Genomic DNA, 27,246 nt, shown 5'->3' on the forward strand with positions numbered 1-27,246 from the left:
TGCGGGACCTTCGGGCGTCCGTTAAAGCGGAACATCAGTCGAAAGTCGAGATGAACTCTTGCTGGAAGACCTGGAGAATCGAACACGACTATGTAATTTGCGCTTTAGGGGAGTACCCGAGGAGGAACAATATAAAGACCCGGAGAAAGCAGTGAAAGAGATCTGTGCTTTTGTACTTCAGCAAGATAGCAGTGCTGGGGGCAATCCTGCAATGGAAACGATAGAAATAGAGAGGGCTCACAGAAGTTTGGGCCCTCAAAGAGGTGGATTGCCTAGAAACATCGTGGTGTGCTTTCACAAATTTCCAGTTAAAGAGATGGTGTGGAAAAAAGCGAGAGAAATGGGCGAAATCAAATGGAAAACTGGCAAAATTAGAGTGTTCCAGGACTTGGCCAGGAAAACACTACAGAGGCGGAGAGACTTTAAGGAGGTCACTACTTATCTTCAAAAAGCTGGATTGCGCTACCGGTGGCTGCACCCATTTGTAATTCAAATAACAGTAGGAAACAACATATGCAAGCTCCAATCACATCAGGGAGCCTGGAAAATGTTGCGAGAGATGGGATGCACGGATGTCCAGAGAGAGGAGGCAGGGGCGCAGCAGCCACAGCGCAGTCTGGGTAGGAAGCAGCAGAATGGCTGGCTGAAAGCTGAAGGGAGAAAAGGGCGCCTTCCTTCCCGTGTGGAGAATACAGAAGCTGAAAAAGGAGAGGGAACCTGAACTGATCTGGTCCTAGACATTACATGATAACTGGAGAGAGGAGTGGAGGGGGACTGAAGAATACCAGATGGAAGGATAACGTGGATAACGTTTGAGGGAGATTATGTAAAGGGGGATAAGAGGGGGAGTGATGATTATATAATTATAAGATTGATTGGCTGGATTCTGGGGTGGGTGTGCTTCCTAAGGGGCAAAACTGGCAGGAGAAGGAGCAAGTCAGTTGTTGGGGAGGCCTAGGGAAAGGAGGGAGGGGGGTGGGGGGTTGAGGGTGGGGTTGTGGAATGGTTTAAACAGTCTGGGTAAGAGGAGTATTATCTTTAAAGAATTGTGCAGAATGAATTGGGATATAATCATGCTGCAAGAGACTCATATTAGGAAACAGGATGCCTCCTTAATTTTGAATAAAGGTTTAGGAGAAGGTGGCAGAGATGGTTGGGAGGCGGGGCTAGTGCTGGGCAGACTTATACGGTCTGTGCCAGGGCTGGTGGTTGGGAGGCGGGGATAGTGCTGGGTAGACTTATACGGTCTGTGCCAGAGCCGGTGGTGGGAGGCAGGGCTGGTGGTTGGGAGGCGGGGATAGTACTGGGCGGACTTATACGGTCTGTGCCCTGAAAAAGACAAGTACAAATCAAGGTAAGGTATACACAAAAAACTAGCACATATGAGTTTATCTTGTTGGGCAGACTGGATGGACTGTGCAGGTCTTTTTCTGCCATCATCTACTATGTTATTATGTTACTATGTAGAAGGCTTTGCTTTAGCAGACCCTAGGGGGAACAAAACGGGAGGTTTAGTAATATATGTGAAGGAGCACCTACAATTCACTAAAGAAGCCTTATATAAAGATGTGGAAGGGAGATATATTGCAATCAAGGGGCAGGTAAATAATCGGCCCATCACCTTAATAAATGTTTATGCCCCTAATGTTGGACAAGGAGGGTTCTATGATAGAATTAGGGCAGAACTGATCCCCTTTGTAGCAGGCATGGTTGTGATTGGGGAGGGGGGGGGGATTTCAATCATTCAGTGGGTGAACTGGATCATTCAAAAGGAAGGGAGGGAGGGGGAGGACATAATAGGTGTCAGTTCCTCAAAATGATGAGAGAACTAGATTTGATTGATGTCTGGCGATTACAACATCCGGGTCACAAGCAATTCACCCATTACTCACATGCCCAAGGGTCCTATGCTAGAATTGATGCGATTTGGGGCAGTAGGAAAATGTGGGGGGAAATAAAAAATGCAGAGATTGAGAGTATACATGCTTCAGACCACACTCCGGTATGGATCTCCTTGAGGGGATTGGGCACTCGGGGTACGGGGCTAATCTGGAGACTTAATGAGTCTCTTCTGGACTGTGAGGCCGACTGTCAGGGCATCTGGACAGCCATTAAAGAATATTTAGCCATAAATGATACAAGGGAAGTATCGTAAGGAATATTGTGGGACGCCATGCAGGCGGTAGTTAGAGGGCTGCTTATTCGTAAGAGGGCATATACAAAAAGGGAGAGGGAAGCACATGAGATGGAGGTCTGTCGGCAGCTGGCTAGACAGGAAGCCTTGCATCAAAGAGAGGGGAGGTCCCAACAATTAAAGGAACGTATAAAATGGAGAACAGAGTTGCAAAGAATTCAGATGAGAAGGATGGAATTTCATAGAAATCTACTCCAGCAGAAATTCTTTGAATTTAGTAATAAAGCAGGTAACATGTTAGCCAGGAGATTAAGGGAGAGGTGGGTAAAGAATACGATTACAAAAATAAAGGGTTCAAAAGATCAGCTGTATCATCAAGGTGGGGAAATTAGGGAACAATTTGTGAATTTTTATAAGAAGTTGTATACTAAGAGTGGCCCCCAAGGAAGAAACTCAAGACTTTCTACAGGGTCTAGGACTACAGAGAATGACGGCCCAACAAAGGGTGGAGCTAGAGGCTCCGATTAAATTAAAGGAGGTGTTAGGGGTTATTAGAGGCCTGAAGGGTGGGAAATCTCCCGGGCTAGATGGGTTCACAGCCAAGTACTATAAAGTTTTCCAGCATGAGTTGGGACCGCTATTGGTAAGGATAGGTAACGCCTGTTTTGTTGAGAGGGGTCTGCCGACCAGTATGCAGGAGGCAGGGATATCGGTATTGCTAAAGCCGGGTAGGGATCCCACGTTTTGTGGGTCATATAGACCAATATCACTGCTGAATGTAGATGTCAAAATCTTCGCTAAAGTCATGGCGGATAGACTGAGCAGGATCCTGCCCTCTCTCATACATGAAGATCAATCAGGCTTTATAATGCACAGGCAAGTGGCTGATAATATTAGACGAATCCTAAATAATACATGGGGGAGCAGAGAAGGGGGGACTCACTGGCATTGCTTATAGTTGATGCCAAGAAAGCGTTCGACAGGGTGGAGTGGGAGTATTTATGGGAGGTCATGTTAGAAATGGGACTGGGAAGACCGTTTGTGGGATGGGTGAAAGGGCTGTATGCAGAACCGATGGCTCGGAATAAGGTCAATGGGGGCTGGTCTAGTTAATTCAGCATTCAGCGGGGAACGAGACAAGGGTGTCCCTTATCCCCACTATTATTTGCCATCTCGATTGAACCCCTGGTTCAACGAATTAAAACACTAAAGGACGTTAGAGGGGTCCGGATTGGGGGGAGGGAGCACAAAATCGCATTGTTTGCGGATGATAATTTTATTTTATTTAGGGTCCCCACTTTTGACTTTGCCTGTGATTATACGGGAATTAAACTCATTTGGCAGACAGTCGGGCTTTAGAGTAAATTTTGATAAATCTGAACTAATGGGGATTACAATACCGGAACAGGAATTGGAACAGATGGGGAGGAGCTTCGCATTCAGATTGGTGGACACTAGTTTCCAATATTTAGGAATACGAATCTCCCGAGATCTTAACAGCTTATACCTATTGAATTATGTGCCACTTATTAAAGCAATAAGAAGGGACTTAAACAGATGGAAGACGGGTTGGCTATCTTGGTGGGGGCGGATAGCAGCTGTAAAAATGAACATACTGCCAAGGCTGCTGTTCTTATTTCAAACTCTACCTATCCTGGTCCCTAAGGGGGAGTTATTGAAAGATATTATATTGAACTATAGCCTACTGTAATATATGGTAAGATATATTAAATGTTTTTTTTTCCTGGGGCTCTGTGGGGGGCTGTTCCAGGGTTTAGGTGGATGGTGCTGGCTGGAAAAGGTTTAAATTTATTTTGGGAATTTTTAATGGAGTTAGGTGAAGAAAGTGTGAGATGTTTCTTAAATATGGTTTTATTTTACAAGAATAACCCATGATTAGGTGGGGATTGTACTATAAAATGTTTCTTGCTGTTTTGGGTACAGGTTAGGTTAAAATTGACTTTAAAATTCTCTTTACAGTAAGTTTTGCATTAACTTCTATGGGGGGAAGGGGAAGCAACCTGTAGATTGTTAGGACAGCCAAGATTCTAAACCAAATAGGAAAAAAACCCCAGTCTTTAGCTGACAAGCTGATTGGTTGAGGGATGTCAGATGTTCCTCTAAGGGGGGGGGGGTGAGTTGCTAGGGAGACTGCTGAGCTGGAGGAGAGAGCTGGTTGAGCAGAGAGAGAGTGAGAAAACCGTTTGCTGGGTGTGTGAAATTTAAGAAAAAATATATAGATTTTATGGGTTTAAAGTGAAATAAGTGATTGGAAAAGCAATTAAGACCCAGGCTTATGTATGCCAGTTACTGAAAGTGAGCTGAGGTGAGTGTGAATGTTCCAGTGTTAGCACTGAATTTCAAGAGATAAACAGTGATTTACCATTTTAGGGTGAGAGAGGCTGTGATTTGTGGTGGGAATTGTACTAAATGAGAAAGCCTATAAGGGTGTAAGGATTTAAAGGGTGACAGAGAAGAGGTTGAAGGTGAATTTGATATTTGGAAAAAGAAGTTATTAGGCTGTGTCTGTGAAAAAGGTGTGTTGTTTGTGAGTGTTCTGAGTTCAATGCAGGGTTTGGAATCAGGCTGCAGGTTAAGGAATATACAGCACTGCTTCTTTTTGAGTGTGCTGTATTTTCAAAATAGATCTGATAGTTATAAAGGGAAATGTTATGTTTTTTATGTGAAGTCTGTTAGATGGAATGTTGTATTACTATTTGAATATGGAATGGGTTACTGTGTGAGATCCCTGAATGCAGTACAAAAGCCTTCTGCAACAGTTCAGAATAGGGAATTAACAGTGAGAAATAGGCTGTGAAGTGAGTACTCCTGTAAATTATTTTGTTTCAAATAGAGAGTGGGGCCACAGTATTGAGAACTGATTAAATGTCACCAGAGAGGAGTCAGTGCCTGGACAAGCACAGGGAGTTCAGGGTTTTGCATCCGTTTATTTTCTTTATAAGTGAGGTTTAGGAAGAAGAGTGTAATCCGTTGGGTTGGTCGTGAGCCCTTGAGCCCTGGCTGAGGCCAGCAGAGCGCCGACCCAGGCCAAGGGGAGACCGACCCACCACCGCACACCCCAGCTACGCAATACCCCTAACCTACCCTCCCCCGCAGTACCTCAGGAAGAAAGGGAAATAGGCATACAGGCGGGCCTCGCGGCCAAACTGGAACCCAGGCGCTCAGAGCCACTCGTGCGGGCCTCAAGGCCGAACTGGAACCCAGACACACACAGGGAGGGGTGAAAGAGACCCAGGAGTCCCCCCGGGACCCCAAGGTGCCAGCCACGTGCTGAACACCAGCCACAAGGCAAAGGGAGTAACAAAGGAACCAGAGCAGGGCCACACACTCCCAAGGGACCAGCGCAGGACAGGGGAACTAAATACAGGAAGCCCCTACAAGCCAGAGACAGGAGCAGCAAACAAAAGAAAAACCCTGGCCCCAGCCAAAAGCCAGGGAAAAGACACAACAGAAGAGAAAGGTAATCTCTGACAGAACACCCAGAAGACAGAGGCAGAGCCACAGCACACAAAGGGTTAAACTTACTGAGCTAGCAGGCAGGCACATGAGGGAGATCCTAAAATAAACAAACAGAAAGAAAGCTCCCTACCGGGAGCACAGCCCCCACTGAACAAACACACAGCTGGCTTCCCACTGAGAACTGCACGTAGAGAGGGCGAGCCCAGCTGGAGGCAGTGAGCTGATTACAGCTCCAAACACACACGCTGCAACCAGCTAACACAAACAGGGGCATGGAAAAGGAATCCTTAAACAGAAACACAGATCAAAGCCAGAGCACGTTCTGACTAAGACCTGCACGGCTTTCTAGTCACAAGGAAAGGTAAAGTCAAAGCAGGAAGGGCAGGAGGAAGCAGGCTAAAGTACACCCCCTGACATCAGTCAGACCCTGCCATGTTAATGTGTAAGCCACATTGAGCCTGCAACTAGTGGGAAAATGTGGGGTATAAATGTGTTAAATAAATAAAATAAATAAACAAACAAACAAACAAACACAAGAACAGGAAGTACTTGCTCTCACATTTAAACCTGTGGCAGTGCCTGTGGTCATACAGAGAAGAGATCACAGTTGGAGAGCAAACATGCTCTTGCTGTTGTGAAGGCTGACCAGTGAGGTAGGCTTTTGGTACCCTTGAGCTTTGGTGCCCTAAGTCAGTGCCTCACCTGGCTCATGCCTTGAGCTGACCCTGCCTTCAGTGTTTCTGTGTAAGTGTTATATAGCATGTCCTCTGGCTTTTCTTCCCCAGTGTCTTCCTGCTTGTCACCATTTCATACAGGCCAAGTTTGTAGAGTACTCGCAAAACTATTGTACAGTTAACATTTTACCTAGTCTCAACCACAGATCTCTGTAATTCTTTTAAAGTAATCTTAAGGTGCTAGTGACCTTCTTTAGCAGTTTCCTTAGCCTACAGCTACTGACTTTGGAAGAGAGCCACTGAGGTAGTGCCTTGGTGGTGCCACACTTTCCATTTTACAAATGATGAACCTGACACTGCCCCAAGGGACAGTTGAGCACACTGAAGCTTACTTGTAGCCTTCCCCCAATCTGTACTTCAACCCAGATTTCTTTCAGCAGTTATTTGGTTAGCACATTTAGACCTTTGCTTCAAATTCACTTCATACGAGAAGAAACAGCCTGACTTCTTCCCCAAGTATTTGAATCACCTTGGCGGCTGTTACTGGATTTTTTTAGTTAATTACTTTTGAATTATTTCTATAACTGTTCATTTCAAACTGTACTTTTTTTTCAGACAGTACAATGTAAAACGTACAAAGGTGTGAAGACTTTTCTAAGGCACCATAAACAGTGGAATCTGTGCTGGGACTGGTGTTGTTTTAACATATTCATTAGCAATCTGGAAAAGAGAGCAATGAGTGAATTTATCAGATTTGCAGATGACATGAAAAATTCAAAATGGTTAAATACAAGCAGACTGTGAGGAACTGCACAACAATCTTGCCAGACTGGAGAAGTGGGTGTTGAAACAGCAGAAGAAATTTAATGTGAGGAAATACAAAATGATGTCTATAGGGAAAATAATCCCAACTATACTAACACAATGCTTGGTAATATATTAGGACTCACTACCCAGGACAAGGACCCTAGAGTTATTATGGATGATACATAAAACTCCTTAGCTCAGTATGTGACAGAGTGTTAGAAATACTTTAGAAAGGAATGGGGAATAAAATGGGGTGGGGAAGTAGCCTAATATTTAGAGAAGCAGGTAAGAACCAGAGAAGCAAGTGTCCAAATCCAACTGATGCTTCTTGGGAAAATCACTTCACTTTCCATTACCTTAAGTACAAATTTAGAACCTCATTCACTAATCTATGTTAATGCATTTTAAATAACACCCACTCTATTATTATCAACAGGGCTTATTCACTAATTATGGGGGTAATTCAATAAGGAGTGGCCTAGTTTTAGGTAGTACGAAGGTGATAAATGGTATTCTAGTTATTTATGTGCATAAATGGGTACATGTAAATAACCTCTTATAGAATAACAACTAGTGAAAAGGTATGTGCCATGCTCCATGTATAGCATCTCCCCCCTTCCTTTTCCACTGCTGATGCTATCACCCTTCCTCTTCCTGGCTGCTCCAAAAGTACTCATCATGTGTGCAGGACCTTTCAGCAAAGGCCCACACTCAAGCACTTCCAAGTCCCACCTTCCTACAATATATTTCCTGTCAGTGGGAGGGTGGAACACATCAATGAAAGACACTGAAATTGTCCCAACTGTATTGGGTACCACTGGCCTGAGATCCTGGTGAAATTCCACTGCAGTTCTTTGTAATCCTGGGCAAATTACTTAAGCCTCCATTGCCCCAGGTACAAAACTTAGATTGTGAGCCCACTAGGGACAGAGAAAGTACTTGCATATAATGTGTATAGTGCTGCGTACATCTAGTAGTGCTATAGAAATGATAAGTAGAAAAAACATCATCGCCAGTTCATATTACACCCTATAAGATCCAGAAGGATGATCTCACGATTGAGACTGTACTCAACATACACTGACTTAGAAGTGAAGTTCATTCTTGTCATGGTATGTACAGAACAAAAACAAATGCATTTGGAGACAGTACTCCAAAAGTCACTTTATGGAAATGCATGGGGTGAGGGAAGGAGTTGGTAATGTTTTGCAGAAAGCTCACATTAGAAGCTATGTGGTCAGTGGCTCTAATGTATGGCTTTCTGCATCAACACTTATATTCTGTAAGTTGTTTGCTTAAATGGCAGTATCTCCCATGCTCCTCCCACCCCTTATATTTATACATTATGCCACTTACACATTCCTTTTTAGAACAGAGCTTAGTTATTTCGCTACCATTTATTCACAAAAGTGCCAGTTTTCTATACAGGTAGACACACAAGTGGTACTTAAATATGGGGACCCAGTTATAGAATCATCCTTATAATATCTTGCAGCACTTCCTCAATTAATTCCACCTGATAGCCCACTTGATTTTACATTTATCCCTGTTATGCTCTTCCTGATTTTAACCCAAAGTGTTATTTTGTCTGCTTTGTCTGAGTGTCTTGACTAAGTTGTAGGCTCCACAGTGTAGGACCTGTTTCTTCTGTGTTTCTGTACAGTGCTGGGCACGTCTGGTACTACTATATAAATGACTAATAGTTGCAAAAGTAGTAGATGGAAGGAATTGCATTGATTCTGCATTGGCAGGGGAGGAGAGAGGGGTAGAAGAAGCGAAGAAATGTCTACTCACCTCATCCAGCAGTTCTACAGATGCCTTCAGGATCTGCTTCCACTTCTGCACCTCCACACTGTGGAAATGCTTCTGTAGTTCCAGGATCTCAGCCCACTCTGCAGAGGTCTGTGGGAACTTCCTGTAGGGGATAATGGGTTAGATGGCACGTTAGGGCCAGGAAAGAACAGAAGGGGCCTCTTGAGTGAGGAGGGAAGGGCAGCACCCCAGGAAAAGACAGAAAGCGGGGACTATCACAGAGATATTTCTCAATGAAGCAATAGATCTTCCTCCAAGGACAAAGGGACAAGAGGCTCCCAAGACAGCCAAAAAATAGAATGATTTTCTGAAGGTGAGCCAGAACAGACTGATTCAATGCAAAAACCATGTTAAGAGATACAAAATTCCAATGGTTACTTATTAGCAAGGAAGGCAAGAACTGGCAACTACCACACAGAAGAGAGACCTGGGATTAATCTTAGATGGTTCAAAGGTAGCCAGTTAATATAGCAAAGCAACGGGGGAAGGTAACAGCATCTTAGCAAGAAGAAAAGAGGTAGGAGGTCTGGAGGCGTACTCTAATGGTTAGTTCTATGACCTGAGAACCACGGGAACAAGGTTTGATTCCTACCAGAGCTCCTTGTGACTCTGTGCAAATCACTTAACCCTCCATTGCCCTAAGTGCAAAATAATATGTAAACTGTTTTGATTGTAACCACAGAATTTTATTTATTTATTTGTAGCATTTGTATCCCACATTTTCCCACCAATTTGCAGGCTCAATGTGGCTTACATTTGCCATAATGGCGGTTGCCATTTCCAGGTAACAGAATTACAAATGGTATTGCGTTAAGGTGCATACATACATGGTAACAAACATGGAACATAACATAAGTGGAACAGATCATGGTATATATTGTGATAAACACAGTGTCTGTCCTTACTTGAGGAGGCCGCCAGAGGGCGCTCTCCCACTGGAAACCGGGAAAATGCCCATTCTGGTCACTAGAGGGAGCTCCAGTGATCTAGCTGAGTGTTGACTTGCATGGGCCAGTAGAGGGAGCCCCAGAGAGATAGCTGGGGGAGTGAGAAGAGACTTCTAGGCCCAGATCTTTCTGGAACCAGAGGGGCGAGGTCTCAAGAGGTGGGGAGGTTTATTGGACACCTCATAAATAGCTTCCTCTCAGTAGAGGAGAGTTTTTTGCCCGAAGGAGAAGAGATGGGAACCTGGAGACCTGAAGCCTGGACTGTGTGTCCCAAGTATTGAGGAGGGTGGATTGTGTGCCCCAGGACTGTGTGTCCCAAGTACGGAGAAGGGTGACCTGGGGGCCCCACCAGAAGAGCTGGAAAGGGGGTCGGTTACCAGGAGATACAGCGGGGAGGCAGGTCCAGGACCGGCGGTTAATGAAGAGGTCACCCTGAGGGAAAGAGGAGGCCCAAACATAGAGGCCTGAGTCACCGGAGTCACAGAGAAGTCTAGCTTCAAGGTTGTTCACTGAAGCAAAGGGCTGGTGAGGCCAGGCAGGAGCCACTAGAGGGCCGCTGCACACCTGAGAGCACCCCTGTGGGCTTACAAATGGCACCCCAGATGGGACCTTATTGTTGAACAACCACCTGAAGACAAAGAGGTCAGAGGATCCCTGCTACCCTTGGCAGTTGAATACCACTGTCTGAAAGCTGAAGCCAAGGGAAGAGCAGAGGGTTGGTTGGACCCAGGCAGTAATTGTATCCCCAGGGAAGTGTGCTGAAAGGCCAGCTGATTACAGGCCAGTTCTGGGGGACCAGAGAACTCAAAGTGAAGCCAAGTGGAAAAGGCGTCAGTCTCCAGAGGAGGTCTCCTGTGTGGGGATAGTGGGAGCAGTCAAGTTCCAGAGGCGAGTTGGCGGAGTTCCACGAGGTCTCCTGTGTGGAGATAGGGGGAGCAGTCAAGTTCCAGAGGCAAGTCAGCGGAGTGCCATGAGGTCTCCTGTGTGGGGATAGTGGGAGCGGTCGAGTTCCGGAGGTGAGTCGGAGGAGTTTCAGAGTCCAGAGACCAGATGAGTGGCCAGAGTGTGGAGGTGGTGTCCAGGAGGTTCCTGAAGCCCGTCGAGGGGGCCAACGCTGACAAAGGCGCATTACTCGCCTACCCAGGTAAAGGGTACCTAAGGGGAGGCGGGGGAGGATCCAGTAAGTTGAGAGAAGAGCAGTTCATGTAAATGATAGAAAGGCTTGTTCTTGTGGAGTTTCTGGTACGAGTTTAAGAAGTAGAGCAAGTGTAGGACCAGGGGAAAAGACAGTCCGCACTGGGATCCTTCTCTTGTATTACAGGCTGCATCCCCACAGACGGTCGAGGAGGATGTCGGAGCCATGGGAAGGCGGAGACGGTTCAGACCGGAGAGAGAAGTCCAGAGGCCCAGACCGGAGAGAGAAGTCCGGAAGCCCAAGGAGCCGGAGCCCAAGTCGCCAGCAGAAGGAATGGACATGGCAGAGTTGGACACCATGATCCAGGTTCTGGGACTTGGAGGGGGACTGTGTTCAGAGACCGTTGGGACATTGTTTAAGCCTGAAGGGGTGTCTGGGGAGGACAGGACCCCGAGGAGAAAAGAAGAGTTAGAGCCAGAGTGTGACCAATGTGGGGAAATGGGCCATGTTGGTAAGTGGTATCTGGCAGTATGCAGTTCAGAGGATGAACTGGGAGACTGGGAGGAGATAGGGAATCCTACAGTCGGTTGGTTGGGGTTAAGTGACATGGCAGGCAAGAGGAAGCCCAAAGGCCATGGGAGTCGGGAGGTGACCCATTCCTCGGGGGCAGACTGCATGGGTAGGCTGGAAACCCAAGGGGAAAGAGGTGTCTGCAGGGAAGAGGGTCAGGAGGAACCCGCTGCAGGGAAAGCACCCAATGTCCCAGGGAGAGGGGAGGCCACAAACCTGAAAAGTGCCAAGAGGGAAGATGGGTGCCTGGACAAGGAAGGAAAGCCCCAGTTGCAGGATAGTGAAAGTCCTGGTAAGAAGGGTAAACCCTCTAGGAAAGGGAAAGGGGGTGAAGACCCAGGTGAGAACTTCCTAGGTGACAGGATAAAGAGTAGTCCTGATTGTGGAGGGGAAGTCAATGTACACTGTGAGCAGGGGGGTGAGATAGCTGACGATAAAGTAGGCTGCCCATGCTACGGTGAGGACCGGGCAGTATTTCCATGGGGTGGGGAACCAGGGAGAGTTGCCCCAAGGGAGAAATACTGGGAGGCCCGGGAAAAGAATGAGAACCCGCTGTTAAAATCCCTTACAGAGAGTGTCTGGCAGATAGAAGGGGAATTACAGGCCCTAGGTAAACCGGGGGAAGTCTATAGGCACCTGGAGCAAGGTCTGAGGGAGGTCCTGGAACTAAACAAAGGGCTGATGTTAACTTTAGTGGGCCATATACAGCAGCAGCAGGAGGCGTCCCAGAAGGTGATGGAGAATAGTCTGAGGGAGAATGAACAGAAATGGGTACTATTCGAGTCAGCTTGTAAGGAAGAGATGGCTGCTTCAAGGCAGGCCTTAGAGGCCAAACTGGCAGAGTCCCTTAGGCAGAAGGAAGGCTGTGAGGCACAGCTAGCCACGGTTAGGGCTGAGCTGCGCACAGAAGTTAAGCTAAGGGAGGAAAGGGAAGCAGAAGTAGCCTGTCTTACAACTACCTTGAAAGAGACCCAAGCCTTGAAGGAGACCCAATTAGCAAAGCTGCAGACCACACATGAGCAGGAGATAAGGGACCTCACAGACAAGTTGCAACTGGACCAGGAGCAGAGGGTGTCCCTAATTAAAGCTGAGTTCCAGAATGCTCGCCAGGAGTGGCATAAAGAGAAGGAGGCCCTGAGGGAAAATATTAAGGAGATGGGTAAACTACAGCACACAGCTATAAGAGAGCTGAGGGGGAGTTTGACCCAGGTGAAGGAGTGGCTGAGAGAATTAAAGGGCCAGCAAGAAAGTCAGCTGAGGGAAGTACAGCAGGGGTATGATAGAGCTGTGGTAGAGTTAACTGTAGAGAGACAGCAAGCCAAAGAGACCACAGAAAGGGCAGAAAGATGCAGGGAGGCCATGGAAGAGAAGTGCAGTGCTACTACTACTACTACTATTTAACATTTCTAGAGCGCTACAAAGTGTACGCAGCGCTGTACAAACACAGAAGAAAGACAGTCCCTGCTCAAAGAGCTTACAATCTAATAGACAAAAAGTAAAGCATTTAAATTTAAAATATTTAAGCAGTCAAGCACAAGAGAACAGTCACAGAAGGACAGAAGATGTTGAAGGGTGGTCAGTGTGATTAGGTGTAACTCTGGTTGGAGTAGTGGGAGAAGGTGATAGGAGATATACTATAGGATGTCATTCTGAGGCCAGGCTAAGTCTAAAGCAGGAGTGCTGACCCTAGCAGTTGATGTGCTCTTCCAGGAGGGGCAAGGGAGGTTAAGAGAGCTTCAGGAAGCCCACTCCTGCATTGTAGCCCTACAGGAAAAGCTCAAGGGGAAGGAGCGACCAGGAGGGGTCAGTCAACTCCTGCCCATGAGTAAGGGTCAGGATAGGGAGAGTCAGAAGGACCCTGGTAAAACCACAGGGAGAGGTGGTGTAAAGTTTAAAGGGGGTGAGAAACTCCAGAAGGGCAAGCAGAAAAGGGAAGAGGCTGCCCAGGGGAGGGAAAGGCTCAGGCCCCAGAAGAAAGGGTTGATCCTAGGGCCCAGATACCGCACAGTAGAGTCGGGGGAGGAAAGAGCTCCTAGGCAGGGGACACCGGCTCGGGAAGGGTGCCAAGAGGACGCTAGATCACCCAGAGGCTGGGGGGAGTCTTGTGCTAAAAGTGGTTATCCTAGTCCAAAAGGGAGGGATAGGAAACACTTAAAAGTCTCAGGGAAAAGGAGACTTAGAACCTTACACAAAACCCACAGAGGTCAGTCAGGGCCTAGGGGTCGAAGAAGTACAGCCCAGGGTTGTAGAAAGGAAAAGGGTTTGATTAGAAGTTTCCCTGAAGTGCTAAGGGCACTAGGCCTGAGGAAAGTACACCCAAAACCTAGAGTGAAGAAGGGGGTGTACCCATGGGCTAGGAAAGTGGGTGAAGAGATTAGACGCCGAGGCCTAGGAAGGCGTAGAAAGGATTAGGGATCTTTGAGTTTCTAGGGGTTACAGAGGAAGGTCCCCTAGAGCAAAGCAGAGCCTTTGTGGTAAGGCAAACCACGGATATAAAGCCTTCCTGAGAATCCCTCCTAAGTAATAGGGGAAAGAAGGAACCTGACCCCGAGATGAGTTAGGGGAGTCAGGAATTGCTGCTCCTCAAAGAAGATATTTGAGGGAGCAGCAATATTTTAAGGGTGGGGGTATGTGATAAACACAGTGTCTGTCCTTACTTGAGGAGGCCGCCAGAGGGCGCTCTCCCACTGGAAACCGGGAAAATGCCCATTCTGGTCACTAGAGGGAGCTCCAGTGATCTAGCTGAGTGTTGACTTGCATGGGCCAGTAGAGGGAGCCCCAGAGAGATAGCTGGGGGAGTGAGAAGAGACTTCTAGGCCCAGATCTTTCTGGAACCAGAGGGGCGAGGTCTCAAGAGGTGGGGAGGTTTATTGGACACCTCATAAATAGCTTCCTCTCAGTAGAGAAGAGTTTTTTGCCCGAAGGAGAAGAGATGGGAACCTGGAGACCTGAAGCCTGGACTGTGTGTCCCAAGTACTGAGAAGGGTGGATTGTGTGTCCCAGGACTATGTGTCCCAAGTACGGAGAAGGGTGACCTGAAGAGCTGGAAAGGGGGTCGGTTACCTGAGAGCACCCCTGTGGGCTTACAATATACACCATGTGCATACATACATGGTAAAGAAGAATAAATTATGGTATTGCATGACGGTTCCTGAGTAATAAATTGGATTGTAACATACATTAGGTCATCGACTATAGAGAGACCCTATTCAGCATAAGGTTTAAAGTGGTATTGCTTGATCATTAATATCAAAGAGTTTAATCAGTCATGTGATACGAGTTCGGTTTTGTATAGATCGTGTATAGTGTTGTTATTTAGCACTGAAGATGAATGCTTATGGTATGCCTTCTTGAAAAGATCTGTTTCAGTAGCCTTCTGAAGATGGTTAGGTCTTGCGTTGTCTTTATGGCCTTCGGTAGTGCGTTCCATAGCTGCGTGCAGATGTATGAGAAACTGGTCACCTATGTGGATTTATATTTTAGCCCTTTGCAGTTAGGCTAATGGAGATTGAGGAATGTGCGTGATGATCTTTTACATTCCTAATAGGCAAGTCTGAAAGGTCTGACATGTAGGTCAGAGCTTCTCCGTGAACGATTTTGTGGACCAGGGTGCAAACTCTGAACGCAATATGTTCTTTTAGTGGGAGCCAGTGTAGTTTTTCTCTTAGGGGTTTGGCACTTTCGTATTTCGCTTTCCCAAATATGAGTCTGGCTGCTGTGTTTTGAGCAGTTTGAAGCTTCTTAATGATTTGTTCTTTGCATCCGGCATAAATGGCATTGCAGTAGTCTAGATGACTGAGCACCATTGATTGTACTAGGCTGCGGAATACTTCCCTTCCCTTTTAAGTTTCCACATGGAGTAGAACATTTTCTTTGCTGTATTTTTCGCATGATCTTCGAATGTGAGATTTTGGTCAATTGTGACTCCCAGAGTTTTCAGACTGTCTGAAACCGGAAGGGATATTTTAAATTTTCTTTAAGAAATCTAGTAAATAAATCTTGGGGGGAAACCCCATACAATTTAGGAAAATTAAGCAGGCGTAAATTCAATCTCCTATAGTGATTTTCAATATGTTCAAGTTTTCTCCTGATATCCACATTGTCTTTTATCACAGCAGCTTTAAATTCATTTGTTTGAACCACCTCATTTTGTAAGTTCTCAATTTTCTGTGAAAAATCTTGTTTAATCGTGTCAACAGATTCTTTCAATTCTTGCATCTTAACACCTAAGGTTTTTACCTCTCCAGACGACTGTTGAAGGGTTTTTTCCATTTCTAGTAGTTTCAGCCATATTGTCCGCAGATTAACCTCCATTTCCTTCCTAGCAGATTTGGATGTTATCGGTGAGTCGGTCACCCCACTGGGTCCGCCAACTTCCACTCTTCTGGTGTCCGTCAGCTTCTCCTCCCGGTTCACCACAACTGCTAGGCTTGGAGGAATCTTAGAGAGCGGCGGGGGGGAGAGAGATATTTCACATTCCGGCGAGGGTTCTGCTTCACCAGATACTCCCGCCAAGGAATCCACCCCGCTTACTACCTGGAAAAGAGCGGGGAAGAAACGCTCCAGTCCCGTTCTCGCCGGTGTGGACGTCCCAGTAGGTGGGGAACTGTCCGGACTGCTCCCTTCCTTTTAGAATGAGGCATAATTCCCGAAAGAACGAAGATTAGCAGAACTGGCTGGAGCGATCTCACCAAACGTCCGCTCTCGGCGCCATCTTGACATGCAAATATATATGAGAAACTTAGATATAATAAAATTCAGCAGCAACATCTGGTGGATTATCGTACATCTGCAAGGGAGAGAATAGTTTTCTTTTAAGTCTTGCTGAGTAACTTCATGTGGTGAATCCATTGTGTAAAATCTATACTGTATGACTGAAATATGGTTGGGAAAGAAAAAGAAGAATATATATGAGCTGCATGCCATCCAGGGTAAAATAGTGGGTGACCCACTAAGGCTAGAGAGAGTGGTAGCAATAGTGTGGACCAGTGATTCCCAAACTTTTTTTACAATGGCAAAACCCCTAAAGTAATTTTTCATACACTAAGGGAACTCCCCCCACGAGTCCCAATACAGCCTCTGTTCCCCTCCCCCTCCTGCCGCCGAGTCCCATCTCTCTTCTCTCCTGGTCTCCCCCCGGACCAGGATCTTGGATGTCTCCCTCCCTCCTCCACCCCTAGGTCCAATGTCTCTCCCTCTCTCTTCCTTTCTTCCCACCACCCCATCCCTGATCTGGAATCTCCCCTTCTCTCCCAAAACCCCCTGCCACACCCTTGATCCAGCATCTTCCTCCTCCCCCTGACTACCTCATACTGGCTTGGAGGAGCCTACTTAGATTTAGTTTAGCCAAAGAGATTTGTGCCTATGCTGCTTGAGCAGCGAGGAGGTCAGTGGCGTACTTCAGCCACCAGTGCTGATACTCCAGCACATGCTCAGTTCATGCTGCTGAACTGTGCATGTGCGGGAGTGCCAGTGTCAGTAGCTAAAGCACGCTGCCAACTTCCTTGCTCACAGAACCCAGTTTGAGAATCACTTGTGTAGACACTGCAGATAGAGGTACCATCCCTGCTGCAGATAAAAGCCATGGTGGACTTGTTCATAGGATCACAGCAGTAGGAAATGAACCATAGAGGTTAATGAAAATGTTAAGAGCTTTATCTACAATTAAGTGGACCCTTGCAGATAGAGAAGATAATGTACTGCTAAAACCTCCCTGACTGCTGCGTGAGGTCCCGGCAGCCATCTTGGGACTGGAAGCACAATAAGCAGCAGCAATCTCCAGTCGCTCCTACCTATGCTGCTTCCAATCCCAAAATGGCTGCTGGGACCTCCCTCAGCAGTCTCGTGAAGCTGCTGAGGGAAGTCCTGCAGTCATTCTGGCTGAGGAACTTGAGAGGAAGAGTGACTGGGGATCATTCTTGCCCAGAAGAAGCCACTAGACCATCAGGCAATTTAAAAATAGGTCTGTAGAGGGCCTTTGGGTGGTGGGAGGGCAGAGGGTCAAATGTCTGGCTGGTCTGGGAGGACCCGAGTTTCTGTTTCAGTCAAAAATGCTTGTGCATTTTTGGCCTAAACCAGAATCTGGATTGCAGAGAGGTGGTAAGGACCTGCAGGAACAATGGATAGAAATAAATGAGCAGAACTACTACTTCTACTATTCATTTCAATAGCGCCACTAGACATATGCAGCGCTGTACACTTGAACATAAAGGGACAGTCCCTGCTCAAAAGAGCTTACAATCTAATCAGGACAAATAAGGGATAAGGGAATTACTAAGGTGGACATGATAAAACAGACATTGGTGCTGAACAAGTGAACAGGGGTTAGGAGTTAAAAGTAGCATCAAAAAGGTGGGCTTTTAGCCTAGATTTGAAGACGGCCAGAGATGGAGCTTGACGTACTGACTCAGGAAGTCTATTCCAGGCATATGGTGCAGCAAGATAAAAGGAACAGTCTGGAGTTAGCAATGGAGGAGAAAGGTCAGATAAGAGAGATTTACTCAATGAACGGAGTTCCCAGAGAGAAGTGTAGGGAGAGATAAGAGTGGAGAAGTACTGAGGAGCTGCAGAGTGAATGCACTTGTAAGTCAATAAGAGGAGTTTGAACTGTATATGGAATGAACTGTATACACCAATGAAGTGATTTGAGGAGAGGGCTAAAATGAGCACAGTGACATTGGCAGAATATAAGTCGTGCAGCAGAATTTTGAACAGATTGAAGAGGAGAGAGATGGCTTAGTGGGAGACCTGTGAGAAGCAAGTTGCAATAGTCTAAATGAGAGGTGATAAGAGTGTGGATAAGGATTTTGGTAGTGTGTTCAGAAAGGAAGAGACAATTTTTAGTGATATTATAGAGAAAGAAACAATAGGTTCAGAAGCAGTGAAGTGCTTTTATCTGCTGAGGAACTGCTTATTACTACATCTGGCATTCAAATTGTTTAAATTCAAATTTGTGAGAATTCAAATTCTAGGCCTTACTGAAACATGGTTAAAAGTGGTTAAGATGCCATGGCGTGGTGGTGACCTCAACCTGCTTCTTTTACAAAGAGAACAAAGAGCCATTTTTGAAATGAATACGGGGGCTCCTGCTGGACTTAATCAAGAGATTGATCTGTCTGTCTTCCTATAAGTTTTTCATGGACATTTATTTTATCTTTTAATATTGTGTTTCCCTTTTTGCACATTTATGTATCTTTTTATGAATTGTTTCTTCATTTCTAGATGCGTAATAGAACATTATGTTTAATATATATAAAACATTTTTTATCCATTTCATTTAAGTATTATCTAGATACATTTCTGTTTATGTTTTGGTAATAGAAAAAAAAATTTTTTTGGGAGTTTGACAATCATGTATCAAAAAATATATACATATATTTATTTTGAGTTATACATTTTAATTCATATAACAAAAAACTTTATAGTTCATTTTATTATTTTAAATATACAAAATTCATTTTTAATTATAATTTTAAATACATACGCATATCTTTTGATTTATCATCACCATATTAAAAATTATTTAAAATATTAAAAATATTCATAAATTACTTAAAAATTATATTTCTCACAATATAACTCACTTATTAATATATTTTCCTCACATTTTAAATTATTTTAAGGTACTAAATTGATTATATGTATGCAGTTTAATTTTTCCTTAATATTATGATTATTTTTATTACGAATTATTTTTATTTTATGATGAATGGTGTAACTAAACAGGCATTTGTGATTGCATCGCTATGATTATATTTGCTTTGAATAATGTCAATAGGGCACAATTTGTTTAATATATTTGCTATAGTGTTGGTTTGCAGCTTATTATTAATATTTTAACACTAAGCTACTTGTTTGATAACACTACATATTTATTTCAATTCTTTTCACATTTTCTCATGTGATTGCATAATGCACGTTCTACGTAAAAATGATGTCATTCGGCAGTTTGTATTTAAATCGCTGCCTTGGTACCGCTTTTCATTTTACTACGACCTATGCTGTTGTTGTGTGTAAGCTTTGTATTATACTTCATTTGGAGGTAAGCACCATTTATTGTTAATGATTGGACACAATATTGGGATGAGAGTGATCCTTTTAACATTTTTCGATGCCATTTAACAGTTGTTATTATCGCTTTATGTCTATAAACTTCTTTTGAAAATTTCATTTTCCATAGCGCTATTAGAACGCTTCCCTTTAAATTGACGGCAACATCACAGTCGCTATTAGAAAGCTTCCCCTTAAATTGACAGCAACATCACTGTCGCTTTTATTGCTCTGTTTAAAATTTTTTTTTTTAAAAATCCATCTTTTATATCGCTATTATATTGCTTTCTTCTAAATTGATGGTGACAGCAAAAGGAAAAGTTTTTTAGTGCTTCATATTCCGTTTTTATTTAAAAGTTTAAAGCTTGTTTTGTGTTAATTCAATTGGCTAGCCAAATGCGTTTTTAATGTTTGACAACCAATGGTTATATGGCAAAATGTCTTCAAGTATTTTTTAATGCTCCATATAATGCCTGCATTTAATAATGTTAAGGTAAAATTATGTATAATCATACCTGATAATTTTCTTTCCATTAATCATAGCTGATCAATCCATAGACTGGTGGGTTGTGTCCATCTACCAGCAGGTGGAGATAGAGAGCAAACTTTTGCCTCCCTATATGTGGTCATGTGCTGCCGGAAACTCCTCAGTATGTCGATATCAAAGCTCCATCCTAAGGACTCAGCACTTAGAGAATTACACCCACGAAGGGACACTCTGCCCAGCTCACCACCGCCGAAACGGGGGAGGGGAATTAACCCAGCTCATCCCCACACAAGTGGGGGAGGGGAATCCGTCCAGCTCATCCCCACGGAGCGGGGGAGGGACACCACACCCGCCGATGCGGGGGGATCTGGCTTATCCTGCAACCGCAACCGCGGGAGGAGCTGACTGACCCTAACACCGCCGAAGCGGGAGGGGTACAAAGCTGCCCTACAGCCGCACGAAGCGGGAGGGAGTGCCGGCAGAATTTATGTCTCAATCCAGCCCCGTAAAACGGAGGGGAGAGGAATGCAGCAGCTCACTGTAACACAAACTCGTCTCAACTCTTGAAGAATCCAAGTGAAAGAAGAACTTGAACACGAAGTCCTCCTGAAGTAACTGAAGGCTAAACTTGAACCTAAAATTCAACCAGAATATAAACAGTACAGATATCTGGGAGGGGCTATGGATTGATCAGCTATGATTAATGGAAAGAAAATTATCAGGTATGATTATACATAATTTTACCTTCCATATCATCAAGCTGATCAAACCATAGACTGGTGGGATGTACCGAAGCAGTACTCACCCAGGGCGGGACATAGAAATCCCTGACCTCAACACTGAAGCTCCAAACCGGGCCTCCGCCCGTGCAGCCACAGTCAAACGGTAATGCTTGGAGAATGTATGAGCCGAAGCCCCCGTTGCCGCCTTGCATATCTCTTCCAAGGAGACGGATCTGGCCTCTGCCATCGAGGCCGCCTGAGCTCTCGTGGAGTGAGCCTTCAGCTGGATAGGCGGCACCTTCCCCGCGGCCACATAAGCCGCTGCAATGGCTTCCTTGACCCATCTTGCCACTGTAGGCTTAGCAGCCTGCAGACCCTTACGAGGACCTGCAAACAGGACAAACAGATGATCCGATTTCCGGAAATCATTGGTCACTTCCAAGTATCTGATGATGACTTGTCTCACATCCAGATATTCAAGAGCGGAGTACTCCTCTGGGTAGTCCTCCCTACAAAAGGAAGGGAGACAGAGCTGCTGATTCACATGGAAGCGAGAAACAATCTTGGGCAGGAAGGAAGGCACTGTGCGAATAGTCACTCCTGCCTCAGTGAACTGCAGAAAAGGCTCTCGACATGAGAGCGCCTGGAGCTCGGAAACTCTTCTGGCTGAAGTGATAGCCACCAAAAAGACTGCTTTCAACGTCAGGTCTTTCAGAGATGCCCTCGACAAGGGTTCAAAAGGCGGCTTCTGCAATGCTCTTAGCACCAGGTTGAGATTCCACGCAGGCACCACTGAGTGCAGAGGAGGGCGCAGGTGATTAACTCCCTTGAGAAAGCGCACCACATCTGGCTGCGAAGCCAGGGAAGCACCCTTCAGGCGGCCCCTGAAGCAAGCCAGAGCCGCTACCTGGACTTTAAGGGAACTGAGCGACAGGCCTTTCTCCAGACCTTCTTGCAGGAACGCCAACACTGAAGAAATTGGAGCAGTGAAGGGAGAAAGTGAGCCTGCTTCACACCATGCTGCAAAGATACGCCAAACCCTGGCGTAAGCAGTAGAAGTAGAGCGCTTCCTCGCTCTCAGCATAGTGGCGATGACCTTGTCTGAGAAGCCCTTCTTCCTCAGACGCTGCCGCTCAATAGCCAGGCCGTAAGACCAAAGGGAGAGGGATCCTCCATCACCACGGGACCCTGATGTAACAGGCCCTGCTCCACTGACAGCCGCAGAGGATCGTCGACTGAGAGCCTGATCAAGTCCGCATACCAGGGACGTCTGGGCCAATCCGGACCCACCAGGATTACCCTGCCGGGATGCTTTGCCACCCGGTCTAGCACCCTGCCCAACATGGGCCAGGGCGGGAACACATAGAGGAGCTCTTGTGTCGGCCACTGTTGGAGAAGAGCATCTACTCCCAGGGATCGAGGGTCCCGTCCTCTGCTGAAAAAGCGCGGCACTTGGCAATTGGCCGATGACGCCATCAGATCTAGGCTCGGCTGGCCCCAGCGCTTCGTGATGTCCAAGAACGCCTGAGCAGATAGTTGCCACTCTCCGGGCTCCAAGGTATGGCGACTGAGAAAGTCCGCCTTGACATTCATGACTCCGGCAATGTGGGCCGCTGAAAGCTGCTCCAGGTTCGCTTCCGCCCACTGGCAAAGATTCATAGCCTCCTTGGCTAGAGGGGCGCTCTTGGTACCTCCCTGGCGGTTGATATAGGCCACAGCCGTGGCATTGTCCGACAGGACCCGTACAGGCTACAACACCAGTACCGGGATGAACTCCAATAACACCAACCGAATGGCTCTGAGTTCCAGGAGGTTGATAGACCACTTGCCTCTGCAGGAGACTAGAGCCCCTGCGCTGTCCTTCCCAAGCAGTGGGCTCCCCAGCCCATCAAAGAGGCGTCTGTCGTGACGACAATCCACTCCGGGGTCACCAGAGGCAATCCTGCAGACAACTTGTCTGTCTGCGTCCACCAGCTCAGCGCCTTGCGCACTGCTGGGTCCACGGGAAGGCGCACAGCATAATCCTCCGACATCGGAGTCCAGCGCAGCAGCAGAGATAGCTGTAGTGGTCTCATATGAGCCCTGGCCCAGGGCACTACTTCCATCGTGGCCGTCACAGAGCCCAACAGCTGCACGTAGTCCCAAGCCCGAATAGGAGAGGCTACTAGGAACTAGTCCACCTGAGCCTGAAGCGTGACAATCCGATTGTCTGGCAGGAACACTCTGCCCACTTGGGTGTCGAATCGAACTCCCAGATACTCCAGGGACTGAGTCGGGCGCAGCTGGCTCTTCTTCCAGTTGATGATCCATCCCAGGGAGCTCACAAGAGCAACTACCCGGTCCATAGCTTTGCCGCACTCTGCATAAGAGGGGGCTCGGATCAACCAGTCGTCCAGATAAGGATGGACTTGTACTCCTTCCTTTAGCAGGAAGGCCGCTATGACCCCCATTACTTTGGAAAAGGTCCGCGGAGCAGTAGCCAACCCGAAAGGGAGGGCTCTGAACTGGAAGTGTCGTCTCAGGACTGTAAAACGCAGAAAGCGTTGGAGAGGAGGCCAGATGGGAATATGCAGGTACGCTTCCTTGATGTCCAAGGAAGCCAAGAACTCTCCTGCCTTCACTGCCGCTATAACAGAGCGGAGAGTCTCCATGCGAAAGTGCCTCAATTTCCAGGCCCGATTGACCCCTTTGAGGTCGAGGATAGGCCGGACAGAACCTCCTTTCTTTGGAACCACAAAGTAAATGGAGTAACGTCCCTTGCCAATCTGATTTTTTTGGCACCGGAACGACCGCACCCAGGCTGATCAAGTTGTCCAAGGTCTGCTGCACTGCCACAGCTTGACCGGAGACTTGCAGGGAGAGAGTACAAACCCGTCTCTTAAGGGTTGGCAGAACTCTAGCTTGTAGCCGTCTCTGATGACTTCCAGCACCCACGCGTCTGAAGTTATAGTGGTCCACTCGCCCAGAAACGAGGACAGCCGTCCTCCAATCTGCACTGGGTCATTGGGTACGAGACCCTGGGGGAGGACCGGAGGGAGCACCTCCGGGACGGCGGTCTCTGCGAAAGGAATGCTGCTTGGGGGAGAAATTCCTCTTGAAGGAAGAGGGGGCAGAGGAACCCGACTTGCCCGGGCGGTACCGACGGGCTTCCAGCAACCGTCCTCTGGAGGTACCGGGACGAGTACTAGCCCGAGCCCTGACCTCTGGTAATTTCTTGCCCTTAGACGTGCCGAGATCGGTCACGATTTTGTCCAGCTCGACCCCAAAGAGCAGCTTGCCTTTAAAAGGCAATCTAGCCAGGCGGGATTTAGAGGCGTGGTCAGCAGACCAATGTTTCAGCCAAAGCCACCGCCGCGCAGAGACTGTCTGAGCCATGCCTTTAGCTGAGGCTCTCAAGACATCATACAGCAAGTCTGCCAAATAGGCTAAGCCCGATTCCAGGGCCGGCCAATCAGCCCTCAAGGAAGATCCGAGGGGGAAGCCCGCTGCACCATAGTCAGGCACGCCCTGGCCACATAGGAGCCGCAAACTGAGGCCTGCAAACTTAAAGCAGCTGCCTCAAAGGACGACCTTAAGGCCGCCTCCAATCTTCTGTCTTGGGCGTCCTTTAGGGCCGTGCCACCTTCCACCGGCAACGCCGCTTTCTTAGTCACCGCAGTGATTAAAGAATCCACGGTAGGCCACAGATAGGCCTCACGTTCACTCACAGCCAAAGGATAGAGGCGGGACATAGCCCTAGCCACTTTAAGGCTCGTTTCCGGGACATCCCATTGAGCCGCAATTAAGGTGTGCATGGCATCATGCACGTGGAAGGATCTAGGCGGGCGCTTCGTCCCCAGCATAATGGCAGAGCCAACAGGGGCTGAGGGAGAGACGTCCTCCGGAGAGGAAATCTTCAAAGTGTCCATGGCCTGTAACAACAGGTTGGGCAAATCCTCTGGGCTAAAAAGCCGCGCTGCAGAGGGGTCATCCGCTCCATCCGAGCGGGGATCTATCTCCTCCAAGGAATCCGCAAAGGACCGTTGGGAGACCTCAGACACGCTGCCCTCATCTACATCGGAGGAGACAAAGTCCTCCAAGGCCTGGAAATCAACCCGAGGGCGTTTACCTCTGGGAACCTTAACCTCTTTATCAGAAGAGGGAGCAGGGGCAGCGTTTTGCATGAGGAAAGCCTGATGCAGCAGCAAAACAAACTCGGGGGAGAAACCCCCCAGACTGTGCACTTCCACAGCCTGGGCAACAGCCCTAGACGCACTCTCAACCGGCGCTCGCAATAGCGGGGGAGAGACATGCTGCGCATCCAAAATGGCGTCCGGCGCGAAACTCCGCGAAGGAGCCGCGCGGGAAGAACGGCGCTTAACTTTAGCCGCTTTGTGCCGTCGCCCAAATTAAGGGCGTTCATGGCATTAATGTCTCCAACCTCAAGGGCGGCCCACGAAGAAGCCGTCCGAGCCGCGTGGCTGGCCAAGATGGCGGAGGCGAGGAGCGGGGGATGGGCGTTTATGGCGGGAAAAAACCGCCACGCCGGAGGAACGACCGGAACATTCATCGGTCACTAAACTGTCACCCATCAAGGGCGAATCAGGTTGTAAAACCCCCGCATCCCCTCTAGAAGCACTCCAGCGATCCGGGGAGCGACCCTTTGCGCCCTCGCCCTCCGACGCCATATGCCACGAGGAGAAGAATCGGGGAACCCCCTGCCCGCCATAAAAAGGTAAAATTACCTGCTTGCCGCTCCGAGCTGTAACGAACTGGTGTCCCAGTGAGTAGCTGCAATGAACGTTTAAAGAAACGTCGAATTAAATGCCTTTAAAGACGTTTAAAATTTTTTTTTTTTTTTTTTTTTAACGGAGCCAGCGGGAGGGGGGAGAAAAGGAGGGACCTGGCACCACCAGGTTTGCACTTGCTCAAAAGAGCCCTCAACCCCAGGCCTCAACAAAACCTAAGGATTAGGCTTGGAGGCCTAGCCAGAGCTGCTGCTGTGTGTGACCACCACCTGCTGAGATAGAGAACATACTGAGGAGTTTCCGGCAGCACATGACCACATATAGGGAGGCAAAAGTTTGCTCTCTATCTCCACCTGCTGGTAGATGGACACAACCCACCAGTCTATGGATTGATCAGCTTGATGATATGGAAAGGTTTGTTTAAGGCTCGTTTTGTGTCAATCTTAATTATTTAACCAAATGCCGTTTTTTTGACAACCAATGGTTATATGGCAATTCACTTCTTGTCTCAAATATATATATTCTTTTATGTTCGTATTTAATAACGCCATAGGTTTGTCTTATGCTAATCTTAATTATTATTTTTATGTAACATGACCTTAAACATTTTGGTAGCTTTATTTGAGTTTAATATTGCTTTACCGCTATGTATTGTTAATTCCTAGATACAGGATTGAGTTCACAATCATTTTGTTTTCTGTCCTCCCACTTTTTAACTTTATGTTTAGCGCTATATTTGGCTTAATTGACGGCAATCAAACAATTGTCTGTATTGTTTTAAATTTTGTTCGTTTCAAATTTTGTTCGTTTTATGTCAATCACAATTACACCTTTTCTACTTCTCTTTTCTTTGACTTCTATTATTGCATAATATTAATTTAAATGCTGGTTTGAATTGCGAATGTTGTTGTTTTAATTTAAGTAGTTTTTTGGTGGATTATTTCATAACAGTTTTTTATTGCATTATAATCTGTCTTTCTAACATTAGGCGAATTGCTAAAATATTTTATTTGAATTAATGATAATTAAACTGCAGTTTTGATTATTTACATTATTATTATTATTTGATTATATTTTGTATTGTGCTTTTATTGCACAAAAAAAGGGTTTCATACCATATATATTTCCTACTATATTATTTTTTTATTATGTTTTCACTGCACGGTAACAAGTGGTTGTTGTACGATAAATATCACTTGTTTTTGACATAATTAACAACAATTTAATCAGTATTTAGTACTTTTGGTTTTTAATAATTGTTTTGATTTATGTATCTATCCCACAATAATGTATTTAATATTTTTATATATGTTTTTTAATACAATTATTAATGTATTTGATTTGTGTGCTATGTGGGTATTATTATATTATGTAATTATCAACCCATCTGATTTGTTATCTGTGTTTAGTATAGTGTGTATTTATTATTAGTAATCAACTCTTTTTAATGTGATATTAATGTGTTCAATTTGCTATCAAATATTATATATATATATATTTTTAAAAAGAGGAATATATTATATAAAATTTTGGAATACTTTTGCCTTTTTAAATTAGCTAAGTGAAGCCTCCTCTGTTAATGATGTGGTGAGTTATTATTTTTGTTTGTGTATGTATGTGTATATATGTACACATGTATGCGTGTGTATGTATATATATATATATATACAATATTTTTTTTGCACAGGTATAAGTTTTTTAG

At 46.1% G+C, this 27,246-nt stretch overlaps 1 protein-coding gene across 1 annotated transcript in view; it reads right to left on the bottom strand.

Annotated features, from left to right (window-relative positions):
* Positions 1 to 8,661: 8,661 nt before the first annotated feature.
* Positions 8,662 to 27,246, bottom strand: part of GRAMD1A (GRAM domain containing 1A) — an 894,680-nt gene continuing 876,095 nt past the window's right edge. Inside the window, 1 exon segment of the mRNA XM_030213386.1 lies at positions 8,662 to 9,010. Coding sequence (XP_030069246.1) covers positions 8,662 to 9,010 — 349 coding nt within the window.

This window comes from Microcaecilia unicolor, chromosome 8 (genome assembly GCF_901765095.1).
Source record: "Microcaecilia unicolor chromosome 8, aMicUni1.1, whole genome shotgun sequence".
Lineage (NCBI taxonomy): Eukaryota > Metazoa > Chordata > Amphibia > Gymnophiona > Siphonopidae > Microcaecilia > Microcaecilia unicolor.